The sequence below is a fragment of the Sander lucioperca genome, chromosome 15 (assembly GCF_008315115.2).
Source record: "Sander lucioperca isolate FBNREF2018 chromosome 15, SLUC_FBN_1.2, whole genome shotgun sequence".
NCBI classification, from domain to species: Eukaryota; Metazoa; Chordata; class Actinopteri; order Perciformes; family Percidae; genus Sander; species Sander lucioperca.
The window spans coordinates 1,338,173-1,354,583 of record NC_050187.1 but is presented as its reverse complement, the minus strand read 5'-3'; the positions used below and the strand labels follow the sequence as shown (position 1 = coordinate 1,354,583).

Sequence of the window (16,411 nt, the reverse complement as noted above, 5' to 3'; positions counted from 1 at the left end):
GTGTGGACCGCTGCTCAGGTAGAGATGTTTTAAATCAAGGGGGAGGGGGGAGGGGGGAGGGGAGAGTGGGGCTGGGGCTGGGGCTGTCCGCTTTTGTTCTGCAGGAAAGAACAAAAAAAAAAAGGGGGCTTGTTCTTAGGAGATCAGCCTGCCATTTTAACCGAGGGGGTGTGTGAGCGCCGATCGAGAGGCTTGACACGGGAGCAGTGTGGGATGGGAACAGAGAGAGAGGAGAGACGGAACGTCCAGTCTGCAGTCCTGACACAGCCGAGCGGAGCAGCAGCAGCAGCAGCATCGAGTTTCCTCTACAGCGGGATCACACACACACACACACACACACACACACACACACACACACACACACACCTGAAGGCCGCGGAGGACCACGGGGATTACAAAGCACGAGGAAATAGTCTGACAGCATGGACCAAATTGTTTGCAAAATAAATAATTAAGACAAATAGAAGAAGAAAACCCTGCTGCGTTTTTTTTTTTTTTCCCATCCACGAAACTTCAACGAACAGCTCCGCTTCTGCAAGTGCACTTAGACTTTGCTGTAGCCTTCTGACAGAAACAGGTTTTTATTTCAATGAGAAATTGTCATTTGTCATCACTGCTATTCGGCTGTTTAAGGGGAGCCTGATAATGGACATTTATTTAATGAGGAAAGTGCGCTATGTGCATGTCTGAGCCTCTCTGTCAGCACCTCTGACCTTTTTTTGTGGATTTCGGTGATTTTTTTTTGGACGTGTTTGATTTGTACCGAGATCAGCTGGACTTTGCCGCTCTGAGAGGGTCCTGGAAGAGCTTTTCACCTCCATCCAACATGCGACCCATCCCGTCCAGACTCAGCTATCTGTGAGTGTCTTTCCTCCCTCACTTCCACTCTTTACGCACTGTAAATGCATCCCTCACGCAGCTCTGAACTAACTCCATGCATGTTATTCTTCTTCCTTGCAGGTGTCTACACTTATTCGCATTTTGCTACTATGCTCAGGTATGTCACTGCATTCATTTATTGCCATATACATGTTTTACAATGTTTCGTTTTTTTATTTTTATTTTGAGCGTTAAAAAATTAATCTTCGGAAACCTCTGAAACACAATGGCAATCAAAGCGCGTGATGCACCGGCGCAATGACAGCGAGAGGAAGAAAGGTGAGGGATCATCATCACATTATGTGATACAACAATATCGGATGGCTCCCAACGGTGCGCGACGGGCAGCGGTGCGCGCGGCCTGCTGGCAGGTTGCTAATGAACATACCGGCCCTGGCACAGGACGCGCGGGCACAGACGGGGCATCGAGGCGGAGGGAAATGCTCCCGAGTCGTGGGGTTCAAAGTAACCAGAGCCCATTTTTTTTCTTTCTCCCCGTCAGCAGCAGTCATTCCATCACAGTGGAGCGCTGCGGATAGAGACTTTTAAGTAATGTTCTGTAGAAGTTCATTTATCCCGTTCATAAAGTGTGTGTGTGTGTGTGTGTGTGTGTGTGTGTGTGTGTGTGTGTGTGTGTGTGTGTGTGTGTGTGTGTGTGTGTGTGTGTGTGTGTGTGTGTGTGTGTCTGTGTGTGTGCGCTCTGCGCTGTGGCGCGCATGCATTCTCCTGTGCGCACAACCTGTAATCACGCCGTGCGTCTGTTTTGGAAGCTGTTAATTTGCCTTGGCAGCAGCGCGCCTGGAACTTGTTACACTTGTCACTCGGGGGAAAACAACAACAAGCTGTTGTTGCGTTAGGATATCGTTCCCCCTCTGTGTTTAAGTCCCTCAATCATTTCCTACAGTAACCCGAAAACACACAATTTGGCTTCACTCTCAGTCCAGATATATATATTTTTTTTTTTTTGCGTAGTTGTATGTCAGTAAAATGAAAGAAATTCATAAATAAGACAAATTGTACACATTGATGATTGTGATGACGTCTAATTTCTGACAGGTAACCAATCAGTCCCCGCCTAATTTCACGCAGCATGTAAGCGAGCAGAGCGAAGTGACGGACCGCGTGAGCCGCAGGTTGATCCGGATCTACCAGCTGTACAGCCGGACCAGCGGCAAGCACGTGCAGGTCCTGCCCAACAAGAAGATCAACGCCATGGCCGACGATGGAGACGTGCACGGTAAGAAAAGAAAAAAGCCCCCGCAATAACTCCGTCTGTGCTCGATCCTCCGAGGTCGCTGAAATGTTAACCCGCTGTGTCAAATTTGACCCCGTTTTCAAAGTTTCTACATCAAAAATATGGGTTTCTTTCAACTAAAGTTACATACATGAAACATGCTGTAATAACTAACTAACTAAAATAATTGATCATTTCTTAATTCCAAAAAGAAGTTGGAATGAAGTTGGCTGAGAAGACCGAACACAGAATTGGGTGATCATTTATACTTGATCAAATTTGACATTGATGAGACATTTGCTGATGGGAAGACAACACAAGGGTTAAAGTGGATCACTTTTTCTTTTTCTTTCTTCATTTTTGTTGATATAGATTTTAAATAATTGATATCATTCGCATTCAGTGTTTACTGTACAGTAATAGGCCCACTTTGTTTTTTGAAATTTCGAAACCAATGCAAAGGATAATTTAGATTTTTTAAAAAAACCCTCCATTGTGTGTTCAGCGCGGACATTTCAGATTCAGGTTTGATTACATTTCGCCATGCATTTCAAAACAAAAAGTAACTTCATGCATATATCTCATCTGGCCTGCAAATTTATACTATTTTACACTTCCATTTTTATATTCAAAAACTGTGCTTATTATTCGTTTTTAAGGATTCGGTTTTTTACCTTATAAATCTACATAACATATCTTTTTTTTCTTTGTGATTGAAATGATTCCCAGCATGTTTTATTTTTTATTTTTATTTTTAAACGGGGCTTAAAGCCAATATTATAATGTCATTTAACCCTCATGTTGTCCTTGGGTGAAATTTGACCCCTTTTTTTATCAGAAATATGGGTTTCTTTCAACCAAATTTCCCCAAAATTAACATACAACACTAAAATAAAAATTGATGATCACTACTTTCATGGTCTGCCCGGGTCAAAATCTGTGATAATACATAAACATATGTTCCTTTGAATTATTACTCAAAATAGTATTTCATGTAAATGAGGTGCAGTGACCATAAATTCCAGAGAAGTGTAAAACGAGTGGTAATAAGTTGGAATCAAGTTGGCTAAAAAGATGTAAGCCAGACCTGGGGGGACTTTACAGGCTACTTTATGCTTTATAAACAGGTGACAATACAAGGGTTAACTATAAGAAGAAGGCCTGAAGAATTTAAAGAGCAACATGTCTGAGATATGAAATAGGCTAACTCGTAACCTTTTGAATTTCTTTCATAAAGAGTGTGTGAATCAGGAATTGCTAATGCAAATCGGGATATCTGCAGAATGTGTCCTCTTGCATTCAGTTCTTCAAAGATTTGTCTATTTGTGGTCTTGTTTCATGATACTGAAAATATCAAAGACAAAAGTGGAACCCCCCCTTATCGTCAGCATTTTCTCAAAGTCTTCCCCTTTAACCAGAACAGTTAGCTGGTGCTGGAGGTGGTTTATGATCTCAGTCTCTACTGGTGGAGGTGGAGGGGAAACTGTCCGCTGGATTGTACACTGTGCTGGAGGCGGTTCTCCAGAGATCCCGCAGGTCTGGAAGAGCCATTAGAAGTCATCTTACTTCTACCTTCCAAACATTTCCTGCATAGTTCCTTCCACCCCCCCTGCCTCAAACCCTATACCTTCATCCCCACTCCGTCCAGCCTGAATCAAGCGGGCCTTGTCGAGCTTTGCAGCCACTCTGGCCTGCAGTTTTTGTTATATTCCGAGTAAACTGAATTCCACTAAAACATCTACTGATAATGGGGTACAGGGAGGTCCAATGTAGTTGTGCACGTGTGGCCTCAAATGAGTGTGCAAGCTATTCAGGTCATCTGAAGCAATTTTACGTGTATGTATGTGTGTGTGTGTGTGTGTGTGTGTGTGTGTGTGTGTTCTTGTTTATTATTTGTGGGGTCCAAGAAACGGGAATACAGTATACTTGTGGGGTCCGGACAGCTTTGTGGGGCCAAAATGCTGGACCCCACAACTTTAAAGGTCTGTTTGAGGATTAAGACTTGGTTTTAGGATTAGGGTTAGAATTAGGTTATGGTTAGGGTGAGGGTAAGGGTTAAGGTTAGGCATTTAGTTGGGATGGTTAAGGTTAGGGTAAGGAGCTAGGGAATGCATTATGTCAATGACAGGTCCCCACAAAGATAGTGAAACGCAGTATTTGTGTGTGTGTGTGTGTGTGTGTGTGTGTGTGTGTGTGTGTGTGTGTGTGTGTGTGTCTCCCATGTCTGTCTTTGACTCTGCCCTTCATTCAGACCACCACTGTAACTCAGACGTGTAACGGTGATACAGTGGGTGGGTGACCCCGGTGACCCATGCGTTCGACGCCATAGAACCATTTTTATGAGACAATGTGGATTAGAGATGATATTTATGAAGAAAAAGCTCATCTCCTGTTGGCTTCTAATGTTCTGGAGAAATAGACATGACAATGTGAAATGACTGCAGCGTGAACTGAAGATATACGCTACAGTTTTTTGGATCTTGTTGCACAGCAACTCCAAAAAAAAAAATGCACAAACCTCCCTAAAGTCATGCTGTCCGTATGGCCCTGTGTCTTTCAGATGGTCTCGGGTTCTAGAGGTAAATGTGAAGCTTTACGCGTGAGATCAATGCAGATCTATTTGAAAAAGAATTCTTGATGGGCCTGCCAGGGTTGCCTCTTTAGCTTTCAAAGAATCAAGAGACACATGCTTTTATCATTTTGCAAGAATTTCAGCTTGCATAAATCCCCAGGAATGGTCCCACAGGTATGTGTGTGTGTGTGTGTGTGTGTGCGTGTGTGAAAGAGAGAGAGAGAAAGAGAGAGGGGAGAAAGAGTATGCTTGCTTGGAAACACACTCAAGCATCAAGTGTGTATTGTCGATGCTTTTTTTTGTCCATACATGCGCGTGGACTGTCATTAATTCAGGTTTTTAATGTTTTAGGCATATTTCAGAACACACATTAACCTTCTACCAGCCACACTGCTCTCAGCTGTAGTTCCTAACAAGACTCTTTTTGTTTGATTCCTTTAGCTAAACTCGTTGTGGAAACGGACACGTTCGGGAGCCGAGTGCGCATCAAGGGAGCCGAGACGGGCTTCTACATCTGCATGAACAAAAAGGGGAAGCTCATCGGCAAGGTGAGGAGAAACGATGACCTCAAGCAGCTGAAGCAGAGGCAGCGAGAGGAGTTAGAGTGTGTCTTGTGTGTCTTCTGCTTTATAAAGGCCAAATCATCCATTCATTTTTGGTATGTCATTAGCTGTGGTGCTCCATGCTGACATCTGAGACTACATGTTGTGAAAAGTGAATACAAGATGTTGTAGAAGCTCTTAAAAGTGATGTGGAATGATTTGCAGCTAGGTCTAGGAGGTTTGTGTTGAAGACAGGTCACATGTACAGTAAATAGAGCATATTAGCATCATTTTTGAACCAGCTGGGTTACTTTCCCACTGTGTACAGTTAGATATCACTGCACAGCAGATGAATACATTATTCCTCACCAAAAAAAGTTCCAAAGATTACCCAAGGTACATCAGCATTCATGAGTTTGTAATACTGTTTAAACAATAGCATTGGTAATACTGTTCATCTAATCTCAAAACATCTCATTACAAGACCAAAACTAACAATAATTCCATCATACCTCTTACTTATAGCTCATTCCTCTTACCAAATGTGTATCAGTCCACGGCTGAAAATAGTCCTCAACACATGCACCATTTCCTCCTGTTTATTTGATTAAAAAAAACTACAGTGAACAGCTGTTTGTAGGAAATTACTGAGCTCTTTCAAAACTATATACTTGCGCAGCGTTTTGAAAGATGAACCTCTTCAGTAGGAACCAATGAGCTTGGAGCTGAAAGCCACAGACAGGAAGTCATTGTGTCTTTACGCGGGACATGTGACAATAATTTCAACCTGCAGACCATATCTTCAAATCCCCTGCAAGCTTTTGTTTTCCTTTAGACTCGTGACTTAAGGAAGACGACCTGCTAGATAATCATTTCATGCTTCTAAAATCAGTACAGCAGCGTGTTTAGAGGCTATATTATAATTAATAGTTAATAGTGCTCCAGGTTAGGGTTTATTCCTTGCTGCTATGTGAGTGTTTAGGTGTGTGTTTCAGGCTGAGGCTATCTCAGTACCCCTCTCTCACTGTGATGGCTAATAAACAGAGCTGCCAGCCTCTCTGCAGCCCCACCTCCCACACACACACACACACACACACACACACACACACACACACACACACACACACATACACACACACACACTCCCCTCCACCCACCCAGCACCCTGCCTCGCACACCATCTGCCCCGAGCTACCGGCCCAGTCACAGCCTGCCCCGTGTGTCCGTTGAGAGAGAGGAAGAATGACCAGAGAGTGTGTCTTTTGGGTGATGTGTGCACATGGGTGTATCATGACTATTTTTAACACGCTGCGTGTTACAGTAGGCTATACTGTGTCCAAGTCCAGTTAATGCCGTTTCAGCTGACCTTACTGTACATTTGTTCGCTGATGGAAAGTGTGTCATGTTTTCTTTACAACTAAAGGGCCACACTTCACCCAGCTGTTTATTCACCGTCTCATCCTTGAGCTGCACATTTGTCCCGCGGGGCTTTACTGTAACTAAACTCAGCAGAGGACTGGGGAGGGGTATTTAAATCGATTGGTTGTTATTCAATTCAAGCAGAGCATGCTCGGTTAAATTTCACCACAAATGCAACAGGAGATCAAACCAGCAGTGAAAGTGACACGTGAGGGCTGATTAAGGCTTTATGGCCGGAGGATCCGTCCTGCAGCTACTGACCCACAAGGGCTGCTGGATGTTTGCTGGAGGGGAGAAGAGTCATCGCTTACTGTCATTCCCCCTCTCTCTGATCTGTAATGACTGTAGCATATGCCGCATGTATGAGGGGAGGGCTGTGTGTGTGTGTGTGTGTGTGTGTGTGTGTGTGTGTGTGTGTGTGTGTGTGTGTGTGTGTGTGTGTGTGTGTGCCAGGCAGCACAGGGAAGCCTTTTTTACATCTGATATTTCTGATATTTCCCATCTGTAAATCGTCTCTGAACATACCCAATAAGTGCGTTTCTTTGTCTGTGTGTGTGTGTGTGTGTGTGTGTGTGTGCAAGGCAGCACAGGGAAGCCTTTTTTACATCTGATATTTCTGATATTTCCCATCTGTAAATCGTCTCTGAACACACCCACTAACTATGTTTCTCTGTGTGTGTGCGTTTCTGCAGAAAAACGGACAAGGCCGCGACTGTATCTTCACTGAGATCGTCTTGGAGAACAACTACACGGCGCTGAGGAACGCCCGCTACGAGAGCTGGTACATGGCGTTCACCCGGCGTGGGCGGCCACGGAAAGGCTCGCGGACGCGCCAGCACCAGCGCGAGGTCCATTTCATGAAGAGGCTGCCGAAGGGGCAACAGCCCGTCCATTCGAGCCACCACCGCCCTTTCGACTTCATCCACTACCCTTTCAGTCAAAGGACTAAACGCACACGCTACTCGTCCGAGCGCTGAGGAGGAGGGAAAGAGAGAAGGGACAGAGAGAAAGTGGGGAAACTGACAGACTGACCAGAATTACAAGCAGCCGGCACACTCCTCCGCTCTCCAAAAAAAACAACAACCTCTAAAGACATTTTTATACTGAGCATTACTATATCTTAATACGTAGGTTGTTTTTCTATTTTTCCTCAAAGTCAAAAGAAAGCTGTACATAAACAAAAATATGAGAAATCTATTTTTGTACTCTAGACTTAGACCTGTGTAAAAAAGAAAAAGGAAAAAAATAAGTTTTTAGATGCACATAACTAATTGTCTGACTTATCGGGACATCTTAGTACAGCGCGTAATGTTTTTTTTTTTTTTTTTTCGATCAGTAGAGTCTTTTTTTTGGGATTCTCGCCTGCTGCTCAAGGAGACTTGAAGGGCCCTGATTGGCCGCACTGCCAGGAACACAAACTGTCACACACTGTGTGGCCGTAACACTGCAGTGTTGACTGGGATCATTCTGTATCTTTCTCACACAGTGATGGAACAATGTGGCAGCTACATTTGATAATCACAGGTTTCCGTTTCTGACTGTAATGTTGATGTGTAAAAAATGCAGTGTGTAAGGAACCCCTCACCCTCCTGTGTTCTTCTTGCCCCCTGAATGTCTGTTTTTATACATATATAAATATATTTTTTATTTGAGGATATGTACAATAATTTTAAGGATGGAATATTTATTTAAAATGTGTAATAAATGTACATTAAAATACTGATATTAAACTCTTGTTTGGTACATTTCTGCTCTGGGCCCTATTTCTGACACAATGAAAAGAGTCACACCAGTTTGCTGAGCAGCCTAATCCTCTATACACACACACTGAGCTGTGTGTAAATACATTAAAGGACAATTCTGGCTCAAAACGAACCTAGGGGTTAATAACAGATGTGTACCCACGCGATCGTTCTCTGGGACATGTTTTCATGCTAACATCATGTGTGTTTGTAGCTTGAAACAAGCTAGCGTGGACCGCTGATTAGCTTCCAACGCTGGTATTCGGGGCACAGGGAGTAAGTAGTAAAAATAAATCACTATTTATACCACTAAAAAGGCTCAGAATATCACCACACTTCAACGGTAGCATAATGAGGGTCCCTAAATGTTAACTGACGCATTGAGAACTTTGTAAGTGTACAGACAGTTTATTAAAAAGATAGATTAGAAAGACAGTTGCGTTCTGGTATACAGGCGGCCGCCGTCTTGGGAGCTACTGTCTTTATAATCTATCTTTTTAATAAACTGTATGTACACTTACAAAGTTCTCAATGCTTCGGTTAACATTTAGGGATGTTCATTATGCTACCGTTGAAGTGTGGTGATATTTTGAGCCTTTTTAGTGGTATAAATAGTGATTTGTTTTGACTTTCCCTGTGCCCCGAATACTAGCGTTGTAAGCTAATCAGCGGTCCGCGCTAGCTTGTCCCAGAGAACGACAGAGTGGGTACACATCTGTTATTAACCCCTAGGTTCATTTTGCGGCGGAATTGTCCTTTAAGCTCAGTGTCTGATAGCACCTGTAGAGGGAATACAAAACAAACCATTTATTTTTTTTATCTCAGGTTATTACGTAAGTTGTGTGCAAAACACAGCATTAAATAATGTTAACATTTGAACATATTTCTAAGGGATATCAAAGATTATACAATGTTTGCACCAGCACCATCTAACCATGGACAATCTCATCGAAATGAGTCAATTGGATTCAATACAACATGTCTTCCCGTCGACATGTTGACATGAACTTGTTGGCCATTTCAGGTCAAAATTGAAAATGAACTTTTTTTGGCGCTTTTTTCAATGCTTTTGGCGCTTTTTTAAACCTTTTTTTTTTTTTTTTTTTTTTTAATTCATGGTCAATAAAACTAATTTATATGAAATTATACCTCATTTTTTTCTTTAAAAAAGGCATACCTTATGAATTATTACGACTAATCGTTAAGATCAGAGGATGTTGAGTGGCTCACAGACTGGTATATGTCAAAGTTTAATCGGGATACTGTTGGATATAATGGTTGGGATACTGAAACCATTTAAACATTTTAAACACCCAAAAATCAATGGAAGTAATCATTAATTTTACCTGCGAAGAATGTTGTATGGGTTCCATACCATACAACGTGCATCCATGTTATTTTTGGGCCATTTGGTTGAAAGAAACCCATATTTCACATAGAAAAAACTTTAAAAACAGTTAAAATTTGATCCGAGGACAATACAAGGGTTAATGCTATGTCTTGTTCGCAAAACATAGTTTGTGTGTGTGTGTGTGTGTGTGTGTGTGGGCTCCTTGGTGCACTTGCCGCTCTAGATGTTTTCTAGATGCGTCTTTTTCAGGATATCCTGTTTTAATGATAAAAAAGTTTCAATGGGCATTCCCTGAAACAGAGGCTAAAACGGTTTGGAAAATCTAAAAGAGGGGAAGTCAGAAATGGTGGTGGTGTTGTTATTGTTAAGTACACAATATAAATATGTACTGTCCAATTACAACACCATTTCTTGACTATGTCTTGACTTTTTCTTGACGAACAACATCCATCCACACATAAACATAACCATTTTTGCCTCCTAAAAGTTATGCCATGAGATTCATGTACAAGCCAGTAGCAGGTGAGCTATTAGTAATCCTAAGTATGTTAGCCTCAGCTGCTAAATCTGGCAGTATGCAGGCAACCCCTTCAATTCTGACAGCGCTCTGGTTGTCATTTTGCCAAATCTACACCACTGATAATTCAATTAGTGTTTGCATAATGTCAGCTTGTTTGTTAGTTAGCTGTATGGGGTCAGCTATCCATCACTGTCTTCTTCTTCTGGCTGGGGCTCAGATCTTCAACCTTCAACTGTCCATCAACAAGATTGGCGGTTGGATCCCTAGCTCCTCCGCCCTCATGTCAAAGTGTCCTTTAGCATAGTCTCGCATTGCCAGACCTGGCTAGTCCACACAGCATTCTGGGATGGGAGAAAAATGTGCTCTGGTTCATTGGCATTTCTTTAAACCAATCACAATCATCTTGGGCAGTGCCATGGTTTTAGACCCTTTTTTGGGGGGGCTCAAGCAAGTACTATACCTGACACTGAAATAGCCATTATAAAAAATACAAACCCAACTTGGACAAACCAACAACAAGTGGACCAATGAGGAACCAGGAGCCAAACGTCCCAAAGTGACACAAGACCCCAACGTTTGCTTTTCTCTCTTCCTCCAGTAGTATCTCTCCATGTAGATAGTTCACTTTTATTTGTTCAGGTTTTAAGATATCTGTCAATACAATGGAGGAGAGAACGGAATTCAAGACGTAGTGCTCACTGTATTGAAGTTTATTTATTACATTTATGACATTTAACCGGTTACCACTCCTGTAATGCTGGATCAGTGTGCAGAGTCGGAGTCCTCCAAATCATAAAAAATCATTTTATTTGGTGTCTCATAAACTGAACATTTATTACCGAGGCTGCTCTGCACCCCTGTAACACAGGCCTACAGTCTATTCTAGCACCAAGCTCTGAGCCTATTTCATTAACAGACCCAAACGGAATCTGCATATTTTTTAAATTATTATTTTTTTTTAAGTTTGCAGCGGTGACCCTTGGAATTTAGTGGAATTTTCCATGCGCCATCCGCAGATTCCATGTGGCCCTGTTCATTACAGACCAGGTTGTACGTCTTACACTACCTTAGTGTAAGGGTATCTATCAACTTGTTATCAAAATTGAAAATGACCAAAATTTAACGTTTTCGTCTCTTTATTTACCCCACTACCATTACTATTTATTCTTGGAATTCATGGTCAATAAACTTTTTTACAACTAATTTACTGTATATGAAATGATGTCTAATTTAATCAGTTAAAAAAGCAGAAATTCTTCATTATTTTGACTAATAGTTAAGATCAGAGGATAACAAGTGGGTGATCACAGACTGGTATTAGTGAAAGTTTAGTCAGGATGCAGTTTTGAAACCATTTAAAAAAAAATTCAAATGCTATAAAATTGAAATTCTGATCATTAATTTTACTTGTGAAGAGCATTGAGTGGAACCATCCATGTTATATTTGGGCAATTTGGTTGATGGAAACCCAAATGTCTGAAATCGAAACTTTGATAATGGGTCAAATTTGACCTGCACAAGAGGCGTGATCAACAGGCATAGTTCAAATGACTCTGTACGCAATCGGATAGTCCTTCAACCAATCAGACCAATGATCCGGGGGACGTAAACAAAAAGCTGCTTGGTCACTTCTCTATCGTCATCGTGTTAAACCCACCAATAGCGCGCCAGGTCGATAAGCCAGTTTGTGATTGGTTCCAAATTTGTAATGGAAGCAAGATAGATAAATGTACAGGTTTCCAGCCTGAGCTGCAGGGCGAAATCTAATTGCCCGCAGATCGGGCTGGGTTTACCCAGTCTAGCTGAAATACGTTTACACGACTCTGGTCACGTAACTTGTCTTCAGTACCATTTCCTCATTTTTCATAGCATACAGATTTTAATTGCAGGGTTTCTCAACCCATTGTATACCTCATCTGTTTATTTACTTTTACTGAGAACATTATTGATGGGATCTTTTTGAGTTTGATATTATTTTTGGCACATTTGTTAAAAAAAAAGAAAAGAAAAGAAAAAGAAATGTGTGCTTCTTATCTAGTGTTGGTGTTAACCTTCCTACACCAGCACCTCTTAACTGAACAGAAAGAAAACGCTGCGGCCTTTGGTTTCTCCCCATATGAAACCTGACCAGGGAAAGCTAACAGGGTAGGTATTCTTAGTCTGATCCCAACAGGGATAACAAGGTCACCCCCCTCCCTCCCTTTCTTTTTTTTAGCAGATAGCAGCATGTCAGTGTCAGAGCACTTTGCTGTTGTGGGGATGATACTGCTGTGTTTGTTTTTAGGCTTTAGCTTCCATCAGGTTCTGTAACTCTCAGTATCTCCACTGTTATTCTTTCATCTCCCGCCTTTTAACACCCCGGCGTTTAATCTGATTGGACAAGGTATGTTTGTGTGAAAGAGAGATGGATCACTACATGGATTTGCCAGCGAACGTGTTTGATATTTTACCTTGTATTGGTCCAGTTAGTGTCATCTACTTCTGATATGACGCGTTTTGTGATCAATCAAATTAGGTTATTATACTTTAACGTGAACTCCACAGCAGTCCAAGAAAACCAATGTTGAATCCTTGTGTGTGTGTGTGTGTGTGTGTGTGTGTGTGTGTGTGTGTGTGTGTGTGTGTGTGTGTGTGTGTGTGTGTGTGTGTGTGTGTGTGTCTGTTTGTTTGCCAGCAGGAGAGCAAATAATTCCAGCACTGCTGATTGAAAGTTGGCCATACATTTTCTTCAAGAGGACATTTGTTGCAGACCTCTCTCACACTGTCATGGAGTTCCGAGGAAGCCAGGGACTGGCAACTTATGCTATCAATTACATAATCATGTTCAATGTTACAAATTATTTAAAAAAAAATACAAATAAAACTAGCAGCGTAGTTTAGGTCAATTTTAGGTGAATTTGAAAATAATTTTGCACTGTAGTGAACTTGTTCACGTCTAACTCGACTGTAAGAAACAGTGGACGTAGCAGCAGTGTGTGGACGTCCGTTTTGAAGCCTAGAGTTTGGGAATATGGCCGTCGCCACCTTGATTTTTTTGAAACTGGACGTGACTATCTCGCATTGCCAGACCTTCCTCCACCGCGCTGCGGAGGAAGGTCTGGCTAGTCCACACAGCATTCTGAGATGGGAGGAAAACGTGCTCTGGTTTATTGGCATTTCTTTAAACCAATCACAATTGTCTTGGGCGGTGCTATGCACCAGGCAGAGCCACGGTGCTGCTTCAAAATAGCCTCGGGAAGGAACTTGTTTTGGTGGAACATCTGTACATTCAAAAGTTGTTTTAGTCATGCAACAGAAAACTCAGATTGGACAGATAGTCTAGCTAGCTGTCTGGATTTACCCTGCAGAGATCTGAGGAGCAGTTAACCATAGTCCTCACAAATCCACCGCATTTTAGAACACCAACATAAAGAAAGAGGAAGGTAACGGACATCCAGCCGAAAAGAGTGAAATCCGGCGGATTTTCCGGCAGCAACGTAGCAATCCTGGAAGTGGAACGTCGCGGATATAGACTACATAGGACATAACCATATTTGCGCTGAGCTAAACGCTAATAAGGGAAATGTGTCGATTTTCTACTGGCTGACCTGAGGTGTACGGTCCGTGACTTCAACCAATAGGAGCACAGAGCGCTCTTAAAAGCACAACTGTGATGTTGTTGGTGTTTTTTTTAGGCTTTTCCCGAACACAAGCAGTTATGTTCAGGAAAAGGTCTGTGACATGCGGGAACAGGACGGTTTAGTTTAGGAAAAGGTCGTGGGTGGGCTTACGTTTCCGTGACACACGGGAAGAACGGGACGGTTAAAGAAGAAAGCAACTTTAGGAAACACGCAGGACATGAACTCCGGTCTCCTGGGTGAAAGTCCTGTTTTTGACCCATCCACCACCCCAGCCAACCTCCCTATGCGGAATTTCGGCCTTACATATAAACCCTGTGTAGATGCTGCTCTCCCCAGTACGTTATACAAACACGCTGAAGGGCGTTTTTTTCGTCGCTTCAGACACTGACAGCCACTGTCCAAACGTCCGTAATTTACAAGTTCGGAGTGAGAATGGGTTGTAGAGATAGGTGTAAGACAGGATGTTCATTCAGGGTCCAAAATGAAATGGTTCTCCAGGGTTGAAAAAGGGCAAAAGAGAAGAGACAAATAAAGAAGAACGGAAAGAAGAGAGGAGATCAGAGAGGTAAGTAAGAGCATGAGGAAGACAGAGCCCAGGGCAATTTGATTGAAAGAAAACAAAGGACACTTTTCTGGGCTCCTTTTCAATTTGTGATCTGCAGAATAATCCAAAATGAATCCAATTCCTTAATAATTTAGCTGTTGGAGTGTTTGTGATTGTTATCCAGCCAATCGATGACACTTCATCGGAGAGTGTGTGAGTTAAAGTGTGTGCATGCAACAGAGCAGCACTGGTTTTAAAAACTTACTGGGAACTCCTATTTTCCTTTACAGTAAATCTTGACTTCGTACATTCATTAAGATGTTGAATGTTGATGAGATGAGCCCAAGGGTTTGTGAATGTGACACCACTTCAACTCTTCCCACTTATGTTCCCCAGTGTGAACACATCTCCCAGCAGCCCGAGGGTCTGAGGGTGGCACAAGAAAAAGCTATGGAATCATCAGTACTGTCAAAAGGGTTTTATATCCTTGGACATATAAATGTTTACCCTGGAAATCCAGAGTTCTCGCAAGAGCACAATTTGAATTTGCTCAGCGAGTCACTCTGTCATTCAGTAATGGTGCTCATTAACTATGCCCTTGTAGCCGAGCTGCACCAATCACATCGGTGTATCTGATATAGGCGGGCAAGAGGCGAGCTAAACAGATGAGGACAGCGCTGCGACGTCCAAGTCATTAGTAAACATTGCAAGATGGCTACGGATGAACATGATGTTGTTTGAAACGGCTTTGGCCACTACAATGAACGAGTTAGACTTGACTTTTTATCTAAAAGAGGAACAGAAGACGGCGCTCGAATCGTTCCCTTGCAAGAAGGACGTTTTTGCTGTTTTGCCGACCGGATACTGCAAGAGTTTAATCTAACAGTTAGCTCCTCTGGTAGCTAAGAGTTTAATCTACCAGTTAGCTCCTCTGGTGGCTAAGAGTTTAATCTACCAGTTAGCTCCTCTGGTGGCTAAGAGTTTAATCTACCAGTTAGCTCCTCTGGTGGCTAAGAGTTTAATCTACCAGTTAGCTCCTCTGGTGGCTAAGCATATGGGGCTCTGGATACGTCACCCCGTGTATTGTTGTGATTGGTCGTAGTGTTATCCAATTGTGTGCAGTGAGATTTTCAAATGCATGCTTGGTGCCGCCCCTCGAGTTGGGTCATCATTTTCATTACTCATTGCCAGACCCTTAATCTTTCGGATTTGGGTCTGGATTTCCAGGCTAACAAATGTTGCCAATAAGTAAGAAAGTGAAACTGAATGATGAGTTCTCAGCCTATTACCAGATAATAAAGCTGGTGATGCAATGAGAGACCTACAGGACAGTCAGAGCTGATCCAGGCAGATGGAACACAAAGTTAGCCTTTGTGAGTCATACATGTGCATTTACATACAAAGATGTAACCAGGGTGTGGGTTCTACCCCGGTTAACTTATTGACCCTTCTGTTGTCCTTGGGTCAAATTTGACATGTTTTTTTTTTTAAGTTTCTATAGCCGAAATTTGGGTTTCTTTCAACTAAACCAAAGCATCAAAAACATCCTGGTATGTCTTTAGACTCAATGTGGGCCAAAAATGTTGAAAAAGCACCAAAAACATTTAAAAAAAAACGCCAAAAACATGTAAAAAAAAAAAAATACCAAAAACATTTTAAAAAAGCACCAAAAACGTTTTAAAAAGCAATAGAAAAAAAAAAATAGGACAACACAAGGGTTAACCGGGTTATGCCAGTTATCCCCGTATACTTGAGTGGGGAAGAATGGGAAGAACGACAGGAGTAACTCTACCTTCGGTACAGTAGGTGGCGCTCTGTCAACGCACAACTGGCTTTTTCTTCCGGTTGATCTATGTCAAAATTACACCGATTGGACTCTCAATTACAAAAAATGTAACAACATTTTAATTTACACACTCTTGTCACAGCGTGGAAACGCACAGTGTTGTCGCCAGTTGACTGACATCTTGTTCGGCTCATTATATCAG

At 42.2% G+C, this 16,411-nt stretch overlaps 1 protein-coding gene across 3 annotated transcripts; it reads left to right on the top strand.

Annotated features, from left to right (window-relative positions):
• Window positions 1–99: 99 nt before the first annotated feature.
• On the top strand, window positions 100–7,808 carry fgf8a (fibroblast growth factor 8a). 3 transcript variants are annotated; one of them, XM_031304710.2, is made up of 6 exons: window positions 102–858; window positions 961–997; window positions 1,936–2,116; window positions 5,127–5,233; window positions 7,339–7,650; window positions 7,682–7,715. In XM_031304710.2, the coding sequence occupies exons 1-5, from the start codon at window positions 827–829 to the stop codon at window positions 7,621–7,623; spliced, it is 642 nt and encodes a 213-aa protein (XP_031160570.1). In that variant the 5' UTR covers window positions 102–826; the 3' UTR covers window positions 7,624–7,650; window positions 7,682–7,715. The 3 variants fall into 3 exon arrangements, with proteins under 3 accessions (XP_031160571.1, XP_031160570.1, XP_031160569.1); XM_031304711.2 differs by having other exon boundaries at window positions 100–858; window positions 1,969–2,116; window positions 7,339–7,808; XM_031304709.2 differs by having other exon boundaries at window positions 103–858; window positions 7,339–7,808.
• Window positions 7,809–16,411: the final 8,603 nt, after the last annotated feature.

Bases quoted from the DNA above. Each gene is read 5' to 3' on its own strand.
- fgf8a (XM_031304709.2), top strand. From the start codon at position 827: ATGCGACCCATCCCGTCCAGACTCAGCTATCT. The intron at 859-960 runs GTGAGTGTCTTT...TCTTCCTTGCAG, and splicing joins CCGTCCAGACTCAGCTATCT to GTGTCTACACTTATTCGCAT. The intron at 998-1,935 runs GTATGTCACTGC...AATTTCTGACAG, and splicing joins CATTTTGCTACTATGCTCAG to GTAACCAATCAGTCCCCGCC.